At 52.6% G+C, this 19,079-nt stretch overlaps 2 protein-coding genes across 3 annotated transcripts; one reads left to right on the top strand and one right to left on the bottom strand.

Annotated features, from left to right (window-relative positions):
• Positions 1-1,382: 1,382 nt before the first annotated feature.
• Positions 1,383-18,964, bottom strand: GFM1 (G elongation factor mitochondrial 1). The gene is made up of 18 exons (XM_071438228.1): positions 18,808-18,964; positions 18,008-18,160; positions 17,597-17,729; positions 16,958-17,162; positions 16,203-16,319; positions 15,128-15,278; positions 14,695-14,849; positions 13,821-13,905; positions 12,597-12,734; positions 12,022-12,123; positions 11,876-11,932; positions 11,422-11,559; positions 10,651-10,733; positions 4,691-4,853; positions 3,797-3,941; positions 2,580-2,740; positions 2,043-2,096; positions 1,383-1,792 (listed from the first exon to the last, which is right to left on the bottom strand). Exons 1-18 carry the CDS (start codon positions 18,859-18,861, stop codon positions 1,661-1,663), a joined length of 2,226 nt encoding a protein of 741 aa, XP_071294329.1. The 5' UTR covers positions 18,862-18,964; the 3' UTR covers positions 1,383-1,660.
• LOC139595188 (latexin-like) lies at positions 5,400-13,540 on the top strand. Of its 2 annotated transcripts, none has more exons than XM_071438254.1 (6): positions 5,400-5,559; positions 6,579-6,641; positions 7,084-7,258; positions 7,810-7,946; positions 9,037-9,099; positions 13,376-13,540. In XM_071438254.1, exons 1-6 carry the CDS (start codon positions 5,431-5,433, stop codon positions 13,538-13,540), a joined length of 732 nt encoding a protein of 243 aa, XP_071294355.1. In that variant the 5' UTR covers positions 5,400-5,430. The 2 variants fall into 2 exon arrangements, with proteins under 2 accessions (XP_071294355.1, XP_071294354.1); XM_071438253.1 differs by lacking the exon at positions 13,376-13,540 and adding an exon at positions 9,714-11,706 and having other exon boundaries at positions 5,427-5,559.
• Positions 18,965-19,079: the final 115 nt, after the last annotated feature.

Here is a 19,079-nt window from a genome sequence, read left to right on the forward strand (position 1 = left end):
GCAGTTCAGGAACTCCACAGGAACTCCTGGATAAGTAGCAAAGCTGTGGAATTCTAAGGCAAAATCTCCCCCAGCTGCTTTTAGGCCAAGGTTTCAGCCTAAACCCTCAAATCATAGAGCAAAGTTCTGGTTTGTTTCTTTCCCGGGTTTGTGGAGAACCAGCACGTCTGGCAGAACTCATCAGCCAGGAATTCACATCACAACTGGTCTAAACAAAATACAGACCCCATAAATAGAAATATAAATCACATCAATAGAAACAAACCTCAGGAACACAAATATAAACCTCAGAAACACAGATACAAACATCAGAAACACAAATATAAACCTCAGAGACACAAATAAAATCATACCCACCCTGTTTCCTGTCCTGTGTTGACACTGCTTTTATCAGACATCTCCAAATTTTGGGGAAAGTGCTATATTTGCTTGTTTTAGAAAACTTCCAAATGTCTAAGAACCTGCAGGGCTTTTCTGGGAATGAATTCCAGCTGAGCATTCCCAAAACCAAAGCCATGATGTGCGGGAATTGGGGATTTGTCCCAAGGCAGCACCACACGGACGCCCCGCGTCTCGCCTGGGGCCCATCAGCAGCTCCAGGCCCTGGCAAATCCTTTCCCAAGGTTTCCATAAATCATTTTCCAGCCCTTCCAGAGGAGAAGCAGCCTGGCTGCTCCACTTGTTTCTGTCTGGGAAGCAGCAACGCCAGTGCTGTGCCAGGAATGTCGCTGGGTTTGAACTGGAACTTCGCTCCCTGTTTACTGGAATCTGCAAAAACACTTCAGCTGAGCAGGGCAGGAAGGAGGAGAGAAAACTCAACGTGGACATTCTGGGAATAATTACAAATACAGAATTATGGGAATATCTTCTCACCTAACACCTTTGAGTCAGCAAAGTCAAGTGATTCCTGAGCTGGACATCAGCTGCAACTCGGCCTCTGGATTGCGAGATTCTGGGAAAAGGGATCTTTGGTTTGGATTTCTAACCAAGAGCCAAAAGCCAAGCCCATACACAAATCCACACCCCAAACCCATTAAATCCACAGCTCCAAGCCCATTAAATCCACAGCTCCAAGCCACGCAGTAATTCTATCTTGTTCCCAGCTCTGGGAAGAGGCAGCTCCTCCCAACATCCTTGGCAACTCAGCTCCATCCTTGGGCACCAGTGAAAGTGGATTTGGTGACAAGCACTGACTGATGGCTTTGCCCAGTGGCTTGAGACTTTGGAGGATCTTGTGCCATTTCCAAAGGATTGGGAGGGGAAAATTCCATCTGCTCCCTGGAGGGAAGCTGGAGCACCATGTTCTAAGTGATGTCCCACACCCTGTACCTGTCCAGCAGCTCTTACCTCAGTTTAACATTCCCAAATAAAGATGTATCAAGTAAAAAATAAAATTATTTTAATAGATCTTGGTTAAGACAAATCATCAGCCGTGTTTTAACATCTATTTGTTACAAGAGCATTTACACAGAGCAATCCTGTGGTGATCCCCTGGTGCTGCTGACACCACCCCAGAGGAAAGGTTCCATGATGAAATTCCAAGTCCAAATCCCACTGGAGCCCACCTTACCCAGCCAGCCTGGGCTGCTCCATGGCTTGGGAAAGTGAGCTGTTGGAGAAGGCTGGGACAGGCTGTTCAGAGGACTCCAGAGGAATCCCATCAGCTCTTGGCTTTGCCCTTTTTGGCAGGAAGTCTCCCCGTTGCTTCCAGGTATTTGTTGATGATTTCCTCCTGGGTGCTGGCTGAACAGGGGTGGTATTTGGAGTATTCCATGGTGTATTCCCCTTTTCCCTGCAGAGTTGGGAAGAGAGGATGGGCCATGTGCAACCCTGCTGGGCACACAGCTCCTGTCTGAAGGGATCCCCAGGATCCTCCACAATCCCACCCAAACTCCTCAGGTACAGGAGAATTGTTTGGCCAGGAATTCCACAGCTCTGATCTGATCTCATTCCCTGCTGCAGCTGCCAGGGACAGGACGATCCAATGAGCCCAAATTTACAGAATCAAACATGTTTGAGCAAAAAGGACCAGGAGGACTCACCTCTGTGCAAGACCTCAGCTCCGTGGCATATCCAAACATATCGTTCAGTGGCACCTAAAATCCAAACATATTTGCTCAAAATGAGGTTTTTCCCATCACTTTTGGGCTATCAGCTAATTAATCCCAATTATGACAAAAAGAGTCAGTGCTGTGTGTAAACAGCTCTGATTTAATGGTCTGCTGTTGTAAAGTATCTGTTATTTTAATTAATTTATATTTCCAGTGTGTTTTCAGCAGAAAAATCTGAGAGTTTGAGTGCACCAGGAACTGGAATATCCTAAATTCAGTGATGAGTCAACCACCAAGGTTTGAGGTATCTCCAGACATTCCTCCAAGGATAATTTGGGAAGCAGAAGGGCCACAGGGTGCGGCTCACCCAGCAGGAAAACACCCAGTGATCCTCTCCAATCATTTTGAGGAGGGAGATAAAAGAAGGAACATTGAAATCGAGTCAACCTACAACTGTATCCATATAAACTGAGGAAAACAATGGACTCAAACACAGGGAAGGGGAGGTGAGGAGCAGTGAGCACAGACCTCAGCATAGAGGGTGAAGTAGCCCTCGGAGCCGTCCTGGCCCGTGATGACGCCGTGGCGCCGGTTGATCCCAGCTATCACTGCCCCCTGGAATTCCACGGGAGCCACCACCTCCACGGCCATGATGGGCTCCAGGATGCGCACGGCAGCGTTCTCCATGGCTGGGGAAGGATGGAAACAGGAATCCAGCATCAAAGGGGAGCCTGCTCCAAGGCAAGCTGCTCCCATGCACAGCAGCATGTGGTTTATGGGTAATGTCAGGGAAAAACCCTGAGAACAGGGGGAATTCCAGCTCCTGGCCTTTCATTCCTGGAGCCGCAATCACAGAATTGCCAAGGCTGGAAAAGACCCCCAGGATCATCAAGACCAACTGTGGCTGATAGCACTGTGCTCACTAAACCCTACTGGGAAATGCCACATCCACACATTGTCTGAGGGATTGTCTCCCGGGATTGTCAGCCCAGCACTCCCAAGGCAGCCCCTTCCAGTGTCCAACCTCTCCTTCAGTGAAGGAATGTTTCCTAAAAAAGGCCCAGTTTGACCAAATGTTCTTTTCCTACCCCGTTAGGATGAACCTAGTGGTGTTGCTGTACTGAATTCTAGAAAAACAGGATTTCCTTTGTACAGCCACAGGAATTACTGTGCCTCCCTCAGGAATTGTATAAACTCTTGTGCATGTTCTGCTCCATAAAACTGGGAAAGCTTTGGGGGGATGGATGGATGGATGGATGGATGGATGGATGGATGGATGGAATAGGTGGGTGGGTGGGTAGGTGGATGGATGGATGGATGGATGGATAGATGGATGGGTGGATGGGTGGATGGGTGGATGGGTGGATGGGTGGACGGGTGGACGGGTGGATGGGTGGATGGGTGGATGGGTGGATGGGTGGATGGGTGGATGGAATAGGTGGGTGGGTAGGTAGGTGGATGGATGGATGGATGGATGGATGGATGGATGGAATGGGTGGATGGAATGGGTGGATGGATGGAATAGGTGGGTGGGTGGATGGATGGATGGAATAGGTGGGTGGGTGGATGGATGGATGGATGGATGGAATAGGTGGGTGCGTAGGTAGGTGGATGGATGGATGGATGGATGGATGGATGGATGGAATGGGTGGATGGATGGAATGGGTGGATGGAATAGGTGGGTGGGTAGGTAGGTGGATGGATGGCTACCAGCCAGCAGAACCCACCCAAGGAGGAGGCTGTACCTTGTTTGAGGGCTCCCTCTCCTGCCCTGATGAAGGAGATCTCGTTGGAGTCCACCATGTGGTGGGCGCCGTCCTCCAGCACGAAGCGCACCCCGGAGATGCGGTGTCCCGAGAGCAGACCCTTCTCACAGGCATCTCTGAAGCCCTGGCAATGAACAACACCTCTGCACTGCCAGCCTCTGCCACCTCAGCTTGATTGTACAAACAAAAATCACACAACCAGGAAAAACGGCCTCGGGGTTTGCCTTTTTAACAGACTCCACGGCCAAACCCCAAAAGAATGCTCAGTGTGGAAAGAACTCTTGCCTGGAGAACAAGATTCCTTTAAGGCTATGGTTTTTTCAGGATTTGGCAAAAATCTTAAAGTGTTGCAGCATGGAAAAATGAAGGAATAATTGTAGGTTATCACAGGAATTCCAAGATGTTGGTAGGTTAATTAAAGCTGTGTATAATAAATTATACAGTGAGGCAGTCACAGAGGAGATAAAGAAAGAGAATTTGGGAACTGAGGGAGGAAATTGAGCTAATTACAGTTTCCTGTATAACTGGCCTCTGAGGAGTCACAGAAGAAGTTACATATTTTGGGGTTGGGAGGAGAATTGTGGGGCCACAACCAGAAGCAGAAGAGGCCAGGAAAAAGCAGCTTGAGCAGGAGGCTCTGACAAGGGAAACAGAGGCAGCACACACCACCAAAGACAACAGCAGCTCCTGAATTAGCTGAAAACCCCAGGAATGCAAGACATGGAGTAAAACCACACAGCTGTGATCCTGCTGCCACTGGAGCAACAGGAAAAGCCTCCTTTCCTGGGGCAAGGCAGGCACAGCAAATGTGGGTGGTAGTGCAGGAACACAACAGCAATCAGGATTTTCTGTGTCACAGAGAGAGGTCTGTACCTTTTCCACAGCGGGCACAAACTGCTTGGGAATATTTGTGCCAATGGTTCTGTCCTCAAACTCCAGTTTGGTGAAGTCCTCTGGCTCCAGGGGCTCCAGCACTCCGATCACTTTGCCGTACTGGCCGGCTCCTCCCGACTGCTTCTTGTGGGTGAACTCAAACCTAAATCCAACAACACCCCAAACACCACATCACTCCTGACACAATCCACAGCTTTCTGTGGAAAACATTCCCATTCTGCATTTCAGACAATCACACACTGCTTTGGGCTGGAAAGGAATTCATATTCAAAATTCCACGGGCGAGGACGCTTTCTGCTATCCAAGGCTGCTCCAAGTCCTGTCCAACCTGGACACTTCCAAGGAGCAGCCACAAATTCCCTGGAAAACCTGTGCCACGGCCTCCCCACCCTCCCGGGAAGGACTCATTCCCGATATCCCAATCTAACGCTGTGTGTCACGTTATCCCGTGCCGTGTGGGGATGCTCTGTGCAGGACACGTTATCCCGTGCCGTGCGGGGATGCTCTGTGCAGGACACGTTATCCCGTGCCGTGCAGGGATGCTCTGTGCAGGACACGTTATCCCGTGCCGTGCAGGGATGCTCTGTGCAGGACACGTTATCCCGTGCCGTGCGGGGATGCTCTGCCCCCGCCGCGCCCGGCCCGGCCCGCGGAGCCCGCCCCGCCCGCTGCGGCCCCGCCCGGCGCTTCCTGCGGGAGGAGGAAGCGGCGCCCGGGCCATGGAGCTGCCTCCCGGCCACTTCCCGGCCGCCCGCGCCGCGGCCGTGGCCGTGGAATACCTGCGGTACCTGCGGGGCGGCCCCGGCAGCGGCCTGCGGCTGCGGGAGCTGCAACGCGCCCGGCGCCAGGTGAGCGACGGGAACCGGCACCGGGAACGGGCACCGGGAACGGACACCGGGAACCGGCACCGGGAACCGGCACCGGGAACCGGCACCGGGAACCGGCACCGGGAACCGGCACCGGGAACCGGCACCGGGAACCGGCACCGGGAACCGGCACCGGGAACGGACACCGGGAGGTGTGGAGGTGCCGCTCTGGGGACATCCCAAAGCTGCCGGGCGCGCCCCGGTGTCACCCCTGAGGTGGCCCTGCCAGGTGCCGTGTCCTTCCCAGCCGCAGCTGCTCTGGGGCTGTGGCGCTGTCACCGCGGGGCTGGCACCGCCTGGCTCCGTCGGGGGGTCCTGGCAGAGCTCGGGGTCAGCGCTGGGGACACACCCCGTGTGTCACCTGCGGTGACAGCAGCGCCCAGGGAGCCCTGCCCAGGGCACGGCACCGGCACCCGGCCAGGAGGAACCTCCCGAGCAGGAGGAGGAGGAGGAGGAGGAGGAGGAGGAGGGTTCTGGGTGCTCCTGTGCGTGCCAGGACACGGCTCAGCCCTGCCCTGGGTCCGCAGGGACACCTGGCACAGCAAAGCTCCTCCCAAAACAAGGGCACTGCAAACCCCACCTGCTCCATTCCTAAAGCCAGAAAAATACAGGGCATGATCCAGTTCATAATAACCTGCAAAACTGAATTAATAGAAGGAAGCACTGAAGGCTTTTAGGTGAGTATTTAACCAAGCAGCAAATTCTTAGGTAGAATTACACAGGAGCCCAGAATTGGCAATCCAGGGTGTTCCAGGATAGAAATGAGGGTGGAGAGGCCCTGGCACAGAGTGCCCATCCCTGGCAGTGCCCAAGGCCAGGCTGGATGGGACTTGGAGCAACCTGGGATAGTGGAAGGTGTCCCTGCCCATGGAAGGGGTGGTGCTGGGTGGGATTTAAGGTCCCTTCCAACCCAAACCATCCGGGGATGCTCTGATTTTGTCCAGGATGCAGCCATTCAGTATTTGCCAAAATAAATGTTATTAATATTTTCCCTTTTTTAGGACATTGATGATGTGGGGCACAAGTACTACCTGGAACTGGAGCTGGAGGATGTCCTGGATAAAGTGAGTCACACTGGTTTAATTACACACTCTGTGCACACAGCACTTAAGACTTTGAACCATGCTCCTGATTTTTCTGAGCTGCCAATCAGGCCCCAAAAAGACTGAATTTTAACCAAAAGGAACCCACTGACCACTTGGTACCTTCCACTGCACCACCAGGCCATGGTGCAGGGAGGACAAGGACATTCCAGGGTCACCCAGCTCCAACTGAACAGCACAAGGGACATTCTGCACCCCAACCATCACTGCAGAAAGCAAATCCCACCCTCAAACATTCACAGAAATGCCAGGAATTTAACCTTGTCTTAAATATCCACAAACCTCTGGGGACCAGACTCAGAGGAAACAGCAACTACATCCAAATGACCTTTTCAGAAGTGCAAATGACCTGGTTGTACACATCCTCATCAGCTAATAATGCACATCATTAACTCTGCCACAGGACAGGACTGTCAGCTGCACTGCTGAGGTTCTCTATCACCTGGGCAGCAAAACCTCTGCTCCAGATGTGCAGCTCACAGTGCAAGGGGAGCTCAGGAGCACAGAGGAAGCAGACAAGGAGTTCTACAATCGGATCAGGAGCCTGGAAAAGGAGCTTGTGGCTGAGAACATCCCAGGTACAAGCCAGGGCTGGGAGAGGGCTCAGGCCTTCACCTTTCTCTTTTTGGGGGGGGCTGCAGTCACAGCCACTGTATTTATTCCTGATTCTGAGGGTTCTGGAAAACCAGCTGGCACTGGCCCTGCCACCTGTCCCTGCTCCCTCTGAGGGTGTCCTGGCACAGCACACCCAACACCCCAGTGCACAACGAGGGGCTGCCCTCACCTCAGACCAAGCCCTGCCTTCGAGACCTGGGGTTTCTGTTCAGAGGAAGAAGTGGAGGAGAACACCCTGCAGGTGTCCCAGGCAGGCTGGATGGAGCTGGCAGCACCTGGGGCAGTGCAAAGTGTCCCTGCCATGGCAGGGGTGGCACTGGATGGGATTTTGGGGCCCTTCCAACCCAAAGCACTGCAGGGTTGTGTGAGGTGGGAGCAGAACCCCGTGGTGATGGAGCAGCTCTTCCAAAGCCGTGGAAGGCTGTGTGGCAGGGTTGGAGCAGCAGGCCCTGTGTGAGGTGACAATGCTCTGTTAAGGGCTCTCTTTAACACCCTGTGTTTGCTTTGGTTGCAGACAGCCACGGGAACGTTCCCCCAGAGCTGGAGCCCATCCACCTGCTGGCCTGGGTGGCCTCTGGCTACGTCATCTGGCAGAACTCCACTGAAAACACCAAGTTCCACCTTGCCCAAGTGAAACACGTGAAGCAAGTGGTGAGTTCCCACAGGAACACAAGCCCAGGCTGCTCTGGGCTGGAGGGACATTAAAGCTCACCCCATTCCCCTCTGCATGGGCAGGGACACCTTCCACAGCCCAGGGTGCTCCAACACATCCAGCCTGGCCTTGGCTTTCCCAAGTAAAAAAATGATGAAATTTTACTTCATGGAAGTATTCATGAGCTAAGCAGCTGTGGCAAGGACAATAAATTAAATTAACAGAATTCCATAGATCCTCCCAGTTTCGCTGTGTTCTGTTAGAGAAAATCGATTCTGAGTTAAAAATAACCCTAAAGTGATCGTCAGCTTTAAATTCAAGGCAATTTTCCACAGGAGCCAGGAAAAAGCAGCAGGATTTAGTGTTTAGAAAACCAAAAGCTCCAGAAGTTTTACCCCTCTGAACAGAGAGTGAATTCCCAGGAAGTTCTGGGTCTGAAGGAAAGACAGGAATTCCTTGTGGGAGTAGGATTTGTGAATGTTTTGCTCCCTCTGATGGCATTTTAGAGAATTCACAGCTGCTGCAGGGCTGTGCACCAGCAAGAGTTTAAAGATTCTCTCTAACAAACTTAAGGATAAAGGAGACAAATAACTATTAACTAACCCAGCTGCCATCTCTAGTTTTGTCCCTTTGTCCCTGAAAACACAGGAAAAGCATCTATTCCAAAGGCCAGGGATTATTTTGTCACTCAGAATCCCTGGCTGTCACTTACAGAAAGGCCTCTGGAGTGTCCTTATTTTCTTGAGGATTTTATTTGGGATTGTTTGGGTTAAACTGACACCTGCTAGAATGAGGTGTTCCCATCCCAAAGAATTCCTGACAGATCTGGTCTCTGTAAGGCAGGAATTAGCAGTTTAGAGCTTTACATTCACTGTCTCCAGTGCAGTTTTAAGAGTGCACAGAAATTCAAACCAGGAGCTTTTAATTTTGTTACAGTGCTTGAGCCCCACCTGCTTCATTTGTGATCAGGAGCTGCCAGTTTTATCTGAAATCCATGAGGGAATTTTTGTGATAATCACAGAGAACTGAACCACTTTTTGTGAGGTGGGAGAACCCCCAAATTCAGCCCTTTTCATCCTGTCTTTCCAGAAAAGAAATGATGAAGACCTTCAGTTTGACTTTGTGCTTCTACTCCACGAAATGGTGTCCCAGGTAAATCATTTTATTCTTAAAAAGCCTTTTTTGGGTGTTTTAGGACTGCAGCTGTGTGTCAGACACAGATCTGATGCTGCAGGGTGAGCTCAGGGCCCCAGCCCTGCCTGCCTCAGCATTCCAGGAACAACAGCAGCAACTTCCAGCTCTTTTGGGCCTTTGGTGGGAATGGCTGAGGTTCAAATCTGGTCCCTCACAGCTCTCCCTTGGGAGACCCCAGTGCCAGAGTGGGCAGGAATAAAGGGAAGGGGCAGCTGGAGCATCCTGGATGCTGAATTCCAGCTGGGCTGTGGATCCTCCATGGCCCAGGACAGAGACCTCAGCAATCCCAGTAACCCCCAGCACAAACTGGCTCCCAGAACAGCATTTACATCTGTGCTGCTCTCCAGCAAAACTCTGCCATCAGAGCAGGTGTTTTCATAGGAAAACCACAGAAAACTGGGAAGAGAAGCTCTTGACTGTAATAATCCAGGGACCTCTCTCCCAGCTCTACTGCTCCTGACCCCCTGCACTCCCATTCCTTTGGGTTTAATTCCCAAGTTCTCCATGAGGGAGCTCCTGGCAGGCTGGGAGGGGCAGCAGGGGCTGCTGACAGTGCTGTGTGTGCCCCACAGGAGGTGCTGCCCTGGGAGGTGACCCTGCTGTGGCACCCCCAGCGCGGGGCCCGAGTGACCCAGAGCCGCGCCGGGGGAGCGGGGAGCTCCTAGGAGCAACTGGGAGCAACTGGGAGCTCCTGAGAACAACTGGGAGCTCCTGAGAGCAACTGGGAGCTCCTGAGAGCAACTGGGAACAACTGGGAACAACTGGGAGCTCCTAAGAGCAACTGGGAACAACTGGGAGCTCCTGAGAACAACTGGGAACAACTGAGAGTTCCTGAGAACAACTGGGAACAACTGGGAGCAACTGGGAGCTCCTGAGAACAACTGGGAGCTCCTGAGAGCAACTGGGAACACCTGAGCACCTCTGGCAACTCCTGAGCACCCCTGGGAACAACTGAGAGCAACTGGGAACACCTGGGAGCAACTGGGAACACCTGGGAGCAACTGGGAGCAACTGGGAGCTCCTGGGAGCGACTAGGAACACCCCTGGGAACACCTGAGCACCTCTGGCAACTCCTGAGCACCTCTGGGAACAACTGGGAACAACTGGGAGCTCCTGAAAACACCTGGGAGCAACTGGAAGCACCCTTGGGAACACCTGAGCACCCTTGGCAACTCCTGAGCACCCCTGGGAACAACTGGGAGCTCCTGGGCACCCCTGGGAACACATGAGCACCACTCCTGGGAGCTCCTGAGCACCACTCCTGGGACACCTGGGAACCCCTGGGACACCTGGGAACCCCTGGGAACACCCCTGGGAACACCCGAGAGCTCCCACACCTGGAAGTCGCAGGTGATGGGAGTGGAGACCAACCACGGTACAAGACATTAAATCCAACTTTCCCCCGTGCCTAAAGTTTTTGATCCCAGATGTTTTTGATCCCAGAATTCCCAAGGGACTTCCCCTCCCTTCCAGGGGATGGATACAACAATTCCCAGCAGGAATACTCACGGCACAGGGGCAGAGATGTTCTCCCTGAAGGACACTTTGGGCTTCCCCATGGTGCAAGGACAACCATATTCCCTCTCCATTCTCTGCAGGAGGAAACCCACAGTGATGAGGGTTATTCCATGGGGAATTATTTAGTAACTTCATCAGGATTAATCACTTTTTTTGGTTGGGGGTTGGATTGATTTTTGGGGCTTTTTTTTATTTTTTAATTAACAAATTATTCCCCATCAACTTCTTTAAGACATGCATCTTCAGATGCAGGGAAAGGAAACACAATTAATTGTATGATTAAAATTCAAGTTTTTCAAGGCAAAAATCACCTTTTCTTCATTTTTTCAATATTTAAGATGCATCTTTTTGTGTTAAGATTAAAATATAGCATCAGCTGGAATGAAACAAATCCCTCTAACTACTCCTTTCTCCCTGTACCAGCTTTTATCACAAAATGATACTTAAAACCACAGAAACAGAGGATTTTTTTCTGTAGAAATTAATTATAATTAGGTATTATTAATTAATATAAGCAAAGGCTACTAGAGCAAAGTGTAGTGTTTAATACATTTTTTATGGATTGTACCAAATCCTAAAAATATTCCAGGCAAAATTTCCTTTTAGAAGCCTTCAGAATGGAACCACTGGAGAGAAAGAACCTTCAAATGTTGACTTAAAAGTTGAACTTTTCCCTAAGCAGCTGGAAGGAATAGGGAGGAGGAAAAGGAGATGGGAAAAGCAGGCAGAAGCAGAGTCCATGGGATGTGCTTCCCAAATTACCTGGGCATAGATTTCCAGGTGCAGCTCCCCCATCCCAGAGACAATGGTCTCCTTGCTCTCCTCATCAAAGTGGATCCTGAAGGTGGGATCTTCCCTGGTGAAGCGGCCCAGGCCTTTGGAAAACTTGTCCAGGTCATTCTGAAAGCCAAGATTTGCTCAACATCCATGAGTCACTCCAAGAAAAAAGCCTCAAGTTCTCCCATCCACTGCTGAGCATTTCTGCTCTTTGGGTTATTTTATGGAAGATTTCTAACTCTTGATTAAAGTGTTAATTATGTATTTCAAGCTCATGTTTCTGGCTGAGTGACAGCATCCAACTCTGGGTTATCCAATGGATAAAGTCTTGGATATTTGGGATAAAACACTTTCCAACAGTGCTTAGACTGTTCCATGAAATCACAAAGCAGCAAAGGGAGGGAACTCAGGGAGGAGAGGTTGGTGCAAAGGCTCCTACCTTGTTGGAAGGCTTCATAGCCACGGAAATGACAGGATCAGGGATGTGGATGGATTCCTGGGTGGCCAAGGAAAAGGGGATTACAAATTCCAGCAAAATCCTGGTGACTGGCAGTGCCTGAGGCAGCCAGGGCAAGGGGGACTCACCATGGAGATGTCGGTGCTGGTTTTATCTGTGAACGTGTCCCCGCTGGCGCAGTCGATCCCAAACAGGGCACAGATGTCCCCAGCATAAACTTCATTCACATCCTGAGGGAAGGAAAACTCCTCTGCAGACAACACTGGGATAAGAGAAGCTGTGGCTGCCCCTGGACCCTGCAGGTGTCCAAGGCCAGGCTGGACAGGGCTGGGATCACCCTGGCATCGTGGAAGGTGTCCCTTCCCTTGGGGCTGGATGATCCTTACGTTCCTTCCATCCCAAACCATTCCAGGATTGATTCTGTCTTTCCCTCACACCCAAACTCCACTGGATTATAGAAGATCCATAAACTGTTGTGTTTTAAGGTTTCATACTGAGCTCCTTAAAAACTTCCAGCTTGGTTAAAAACCCTGCAAATCTCCCTCTTTATTCAAAGGACAAAAGGGAGGGCTCAGCTTGGATTAATTCAGGATCAAACAAAAGCAAAGCTGTTAAGAAGCAAAGACCATCCTGTGCTTCAGGATCATCATCCAGGGTGATGCAGGGCTGAGGCAGTGCTGACCCATCCCTGGGGCCCACTCACCTCCATGTTGTCCGAGTGCATCCGGACCAGTCTCTGCACCCTGACCCTCTTCCCTGTGCGGGTGTTGTAGATGTAATCTGACTTCTTCAGCATCCCCTGGTACACCCTGACGTAGGTTAACTGCCCAAACTTGCCAGCCTGCAAGCACAGCCCACCAAAATCTGATCATTCTGGGAACCACTGATGCCTCAGGTTTGAGCTTTTCTGTGTTTCACATTCTGTGCTGCTTTAGTGTGCAGTTCTGAGCTTCACATGAGGGGATGGTGAGCTCTGTGCACAGAGCAGGGAGACAAAACAATTCCTGCTCCAGCTGGGCACCAAGGACAAATGATCCAAATCTCAGCCCAAGAGCACAAACCCCGTGGGCTGGAGAGAGAAAAACAAGCAGGGTGGGACTGCAGGGGCTAAAGCTGGGATGGGACAATGAACTGCAAGGTGCAAATGGAGCAGAACTGATCCAAGGCAGAGACCCCGGGAGCGCTGGTGCATTTTGGGGCCATTTTGGTTCATCTTGGGTGCAGCCCTGGCTGGGCTCTGGTGCTGCCCAAGGTGGATCCATGGAGGAGATCCTTGGAATGAATCCCTGCTTTATTCTTTAATCCCATCCAGTCTCTGTTCTAGACCAGCCTTCACGAGGCACCAGCAGCACCAATCCCAAGCACCAGCTGCACTGACTAAATGTGGTGTGAGTTTCCACACTACCAATGGAAATGAAAGATTCTCTGCAATGGAATTTGGCAATTTTCTGAAGCAATTTTTCATTCCCAAACCTTCCCAAGAGATACATGCTACCATGGAACGTGGCCAGCCATTTTCCATATTCCACAGAAATCCTGAAGTGCTGCTCTCTAAGTAGTAAACAACTTATTTGCCTTAATTTCTGCACTTTTCCCACTCTGACTCTCTCATGTCCCATTGTTTCCAAGGCCAGGATTTTTCCCTGAAAATATTTCAGTTAAGCCAACAACCCCCCAGATGTTCAAGTTTTAACTAAGAAAACCAGGAAATACTTGAGGTCCAGAACCCACCCTGAAGTTCCAAACTGTCAGAGTTTATGGATTTTATGGTTGAAGCCTTTTCTTTAAAAAGAAGTTAAATTTCAATTGAAGTCAAATATAAACTGCTTTTCAGTCTAAAGTGATGTAAAAGCCTGCTGTAGGTGAGTTTTGGTAGCACCAGCTGGATTCCCTCCATGACTGTGGGAAGGAGCAGTGTGAGACTCACCTCCAGCTTGAAGGCAAGGCCGATGAAAGGCTGGGAATCATCACGAGCAGAGTTCAACAGGAACTTGGTTTGGTCCTGAGAATCCCTGAGAAACAGGGATGAGAGGGAGGAGAGGTTAGGAACGAACACCAGAGTCTCCTCTAAACATCTACAGGCTCTGCTGTTGGGGTTCACATGTCTGGGTGGGCTCTGCTCCCAGGGACAGGGACAGGAGGAGAGGGAACGGCCTCAGGCTGGGGCATGGGAGGCTCAGATTGGAATCAGCAGGAATTTCCCCATGGAAAGGGTGGGGAGGCCTTGGCAGGGGCTGCCCAGGGAGGTTTGGAGTCCCTGTCCCTGGAGCTGTCCCAGGAATTCCTGGAGGTGACACTCAGTGCTCTGGGTTGGGTGACAAAGGGAAGACTGGGCACAGCTTGGACTCAATGATCCTGGAGCTCTTTTCCAGCCTCAGGGATGCTGGGATTCATGTCCATAAGAATAAAACACAATTTACACACTTGGCATGTGCTCCCTCCTCTAGGTAGGCCATGCTTTAAGGGCTGCCATCAATTCTAAAGAATTATCTGAATTATTATTAATTCTAAAGAATTATCTTCCATTGTCCAAATGCAACACTGAATGTGGCAAAATCCCAGCACAGAGAGTAACCCTTGAATGAGAGAGGAGCTTTGGGACTTTGTGCCAAATGCTGGTGGCAGTGTTTGATACCAATGGTAAAGGATTGTGGATGATCCTGTTAGGAATGTTTCCTGCTTTGAAACTATTCCATGGAATGCCAGACTGGTTTGGGTGGGAAGGGTCCTTGAAGGCCATCCAGTGCCATGAGCAGGGACACTCCACAGCCCTGCCCCTGGACACTCCTGCTGCTGCTCACCCCTGGTTGAGGAGGGCGTAGTTCTCCACCTCAGAAGGGTTGGGAAGGTATTCCAGGACAGCATCCAGCAGTGGCTGCACCCCTTTGTTCTTCAGAGCACTTCCCACGAGGACAGGGGTGAAGGATTTCTGCAGCGTTGCCCTTCGGATTGCCAGCTGAAAAATATCCCAGTGAACTCCTCCTGCAGCACAGCCCAATCCCCTGGCTTCCCTGGGCTTCTCCTCCCCTGGAGCAAAGAGCTGCTCCCACACCCCCCTGGACACCCCCCAACCCCCCAATTCTGCTCTCCAGAATTCTTCAACAGATTGGGAACGGGCCCTGCCAGTTCAGCCCAGCTGACACAACTCCAGCAAACAGAATTCCTGATAGATTTATTGAGGAATGAGGGGACAGGGACACAGGTGAGGGGGAACAGGCAGCACAGGGAAGGTACCTTTAACTGTGCAGCTGTGGGAATCTTCTCCTCCAGGAACAGCTCCCCCAGGAGCTCGTCAGCATTGGCCACGCACTCGATGAGCTCCCGGCGCCGCTCCGCAGCCTCCGCCCGCAGCTCCGCCGGGATCTCCTCCACCCTCAGGGTCTGCCTGCACACACAGGGACCCCAGGAGCTCCACAGGGACCCCAGGAATGCCACAGGGACCCCCAGGAATGCCACAGGGACCCCCAGGAACGCCAGGAGTTCCATAGGGACCCCCAGGAATGCCACAGGAAGCACAGGGACCCCAGGAGCTCCACAGGGAGCACAGGGACCCCCAGGAGTTCCACACAGGGAGCACAGGGACCCCCAGGAGTTCCACACAGGGAGCACAGGGACCCCCAGGAGTTCCATAGGGACCCCCAGGAACCACACAGGGAGCACAGGGACCGCCAGGAGTTCCACAGGGAGCACAGGGACCCCCAGGAACCACACAGGGAGCACAGGGACCCCCAGGAGTTCCACAGGGACCCCCAGGAATGCCACAGGGACCTCCAGGAACCCCAGGAATGCCACAAGGACCCCCAGGAACCCCAGGAGCTCCACAGGGAGCACAGGGACCCTCAGGAATGCCACAGGGACCCCCAGGAGCTCCAAAGGGACCCCCAGGAATGCCACAGGGATCAATCAGCCTGCCCACCCCTGGCGTGACCACCCTGACTGAGAACGATCCACCCTGGGAAAAAATCCCCTGTGGACATCAGCTGGTATCTCTGGTGTGGGAGAGTCCTTCCCACTGCCAGCAGCTCAGCCACAGCTGATCTTCATCCCAGGGAGCCACACACGCTGCAGGATCCCCTCATGGAGCAGCCTCCTGCTTCTCCAGGTGGGAAGTGTGGCCACCAGCCCTTCACAGCCACCCCCAGCCAGAGCTCCCTGCAGGCCCTGGGAGAGCTGCAGGGGGACCCTCAGCCCCAGCTCAAGCCCTTCCCAAACTTCCAGAGAGCTAGGTTTCATCTCTGAAGAGAAACTGCAGGAATTCCTCCTGCCTAGAGCAGCTCCAGCTAGAAAAGAAGCAATTTCCAGGACTTACCCAAGTGCCCCATCAAAATAGATTGCTTTTTCTTCAATAAGATCTATGATTCCTTTAAAGTTTCCTTCCAGCCCAATTGGAATCTGAACAAAAGCTGCATTGTGTTTCAACTTGGATCTGAAAAAGAGAAAATAGGAATCATTGAATACAAAAAGTCATTTCTATGTGTGTGCTCCAGATGGTCTTTGAGCAACATCCCCCTCCCACAAAATCCATGTTTTGTCCTTTGGACAGTGCCAAAATCTACCAATATGGATAAAAACCACCCAGTTGTGGTTTAGGGCTTTGTGTCCCCCCTTTTATATCCCAGCAGGCCCAGGGAGCAATTCCCATGGGAAAGGCAGCAGGGGAAATGAGTTTGAGATTGATTGCTTGATTAAGGGAGTTGCCTCTCCCTTAATGAATATTAATGAGATTAACTCATGGATCAAATTAGGCAGGGAAAGGTTGGGAGTAAGCAGGGTTTCCAGGAATCCAAAGCACCATATGTCACCACCCTGCTGGAATTTCAGCAGGATCCAGGGAAAACTAAGAGGCTGTTCTCAAAGTAGGTCCTGATACACTTCCACCAACAAAGCAAACATCAAACCCCAGCCCTTGGTCACTGCAGGTCCTGGCTGACACCAATACTGGGGGGTTTTGGGACAATGGAGATTTGTCCAGATCAGGATTTAACCTCGTGTCAGGAATTCTCCAAACTGCAGCGCCCAAGAGAATCCTCCTGGAATTTCAGGAATCATTGTAAGTGCCCAAACCTGAGCTGCTGCACTGCTCTGGCTGGGTTGGAGCCCATCCTGTCCAGTTTGTTGATGAAGGTGAGGAAGGGGACGTTGTAACGCTTCATCTGCCTGTTGACAGTGATGGTCTGGCACTGCACACCTCCCACAGCACAAAGAACCAGGATGGCTCCATCCAGCACCCTCAGAGACCTCTCCACTTCAATGGTGAAGTCCACATGGCCTGGATAACAAACACAAATAAAAATGATAAATGCATTGGAAAGGAGCAACAGCCAAGGGAATCACACTGGGTGATATCAACCGAAGTGATGGAGCACAGAGTCATGGAATGGTTTGGGTGGGAAGGGACCTTAAACCCCATTCCAGCCCTGCCATGTGCAGGGACACCTTCCACTATCCCAGGCTCCTCCAAGCCCCATCCAGCCTGGCCTTGGGCACTGCCAGGGACCCAGGGGCAGCCACAGCTGCTCTGGGCACCCTGTGCCAGGGCCTGCCCACCCTGCCAGGGAACAATTCCTTCCCTATACCCCATCTATCCCTCTGTCAGTTTGAACCCACCACTCCATGTTCTGTCACAACCAGGGACACAAAGGTGCACCACGTGCCCTGTACCCATAGGAACAGCAATCCCCAGATGCTGCCAGCTGCCCTTACCTGGCGTGTCGATGATGTTGATGTTGGTGTCCTTCCACATGGTGTAAGTGGCTGCAGACTGGATGGTGATGCCCCGCTGTCGCTCCAGCTCCATGGAGTCCATGACAGCTCCAACTCCATCCTTACCTTTCACCTTAGGAGAAATAAAAAAATTAGTTCAAGGAGTTTGCTAAGAATTCATATTCCCATCCCTGGAAGTGTCCGAGGCCAGGCTGGACAGGGTTTGGAGCAAGCTGATCTGTGGAAGGTGTCCCTGCCCATGGGTGAGCTCTCTTCCCACCCAAACCATTCCATGATATTGTGCATCCACGTGCAGGAGTGATGCTGCACGGACTGAGCGTCCTCCCTCATGCAGAAAAACACAGTGTGGAGGTCAGTGGCAGGAAGATCCCAGTGGGAGCTCAGCCCAACCTCGTGCATCTGCGCGATCCTGCCTGTGTAGAACAGGATCCGCTCCGTCAGCGTGGTCTTGCCGGAGTCGATGTGAGCCGAGATCCCGATGTTCCTGATCCTCTCGTTGGGAAGGACCCCCGAGGAGCTGTGTCTGCACGAGGTCAGCAGGAGCTGCAAGGCAAGACAAGGGCACTGCTCAGCCAGGAGTGGATCCAACACAGCTCACAGAACACCAGGAATGGAATGAGGGGAAATGGCCTCAAGCTGTGCCAGGGGATGCTCAGGTTGGACACCAGCTGGAATTTCCCCATGGAAAGGGTGGTCAGGCTTTGGCAGGGGCTGCCCAGGGAGGTCTGGAGTGCCCATCCCTGGAGGTGTCCAAGGAATTCCTGGAGGTGGCACTCAGAGCTCTGAGCTGGGGACAAGGTGGGCATCGGGCACAGCTGGGACTCGATTGTCTTGGAGGGTTGTTCCAAGGTAATTTACCCTGGGATTCACTATGCCCATGGCTGAACTGCCAAACCCTTCCCCACGGCTTCCTGTCAATCTATGGCGAACCGGTCACCTCGACCCGAGTGGCCTTTCCAGGGTCACCTCGGAGCTGTCACCACAACCCGCGCGGTCCCTCCCCGCCCGCCCCGCTGCCCATTCCCGGTTCCCCTGTCCCCATCCATGTGACCGGGGGCTGCTCGTTCCCTGCAGCTGCTGCGGCCCGTCCGGGCTGTCCCTCCGCCCTCCATCCCTTCTGCTCGCGGCTCCCTCCCCTCCCTGGGGCGCCGTCCCCTCATGCGGGAGCGGGGCGGTCCCGCCGCCGGTACCTGGATGTGCCGCGGGCGGCCGGGGGCCAGCCCGGCCCGTAACACCCTGAGCATGGCCCCGGCTGCAGCTGCGGCCCCGCTCCCGGCTCCAATGCCGGCTCCGGCCCCGGCTCCAATCCCGGCTTCAGCCCCGGGTCGCTCCCGCCTCTTCCGGGGCTCCGCGCAGGCGCCGCGGTCCCGCCCGGCCCCTCACGGGCTCCTCAGAGAGCGTCCCCGGGCGGGAGCCCCAGGGGCGGCATGGAGAGGGGAGGCTCTCAGTGTTCCCCCGGCCC

The sequence above is a fragment of the Agelaius tricolor genome, unplaced genomic scaffold, assembly GCF_023055355.1.
Source record: "Agelaius tricolor isolate 1412-34295 unplaced genomic scaffold, bAgeTri1.0.p SCAF_12, whole genome shotgun sequence".
Taxonomy (NCBI): domain Eukaryota; kingdom Metazoa; phylum Chordata; class Aves; order Passeriformes; family Icteridae; genus Agelaius; species Agelaius tricolor.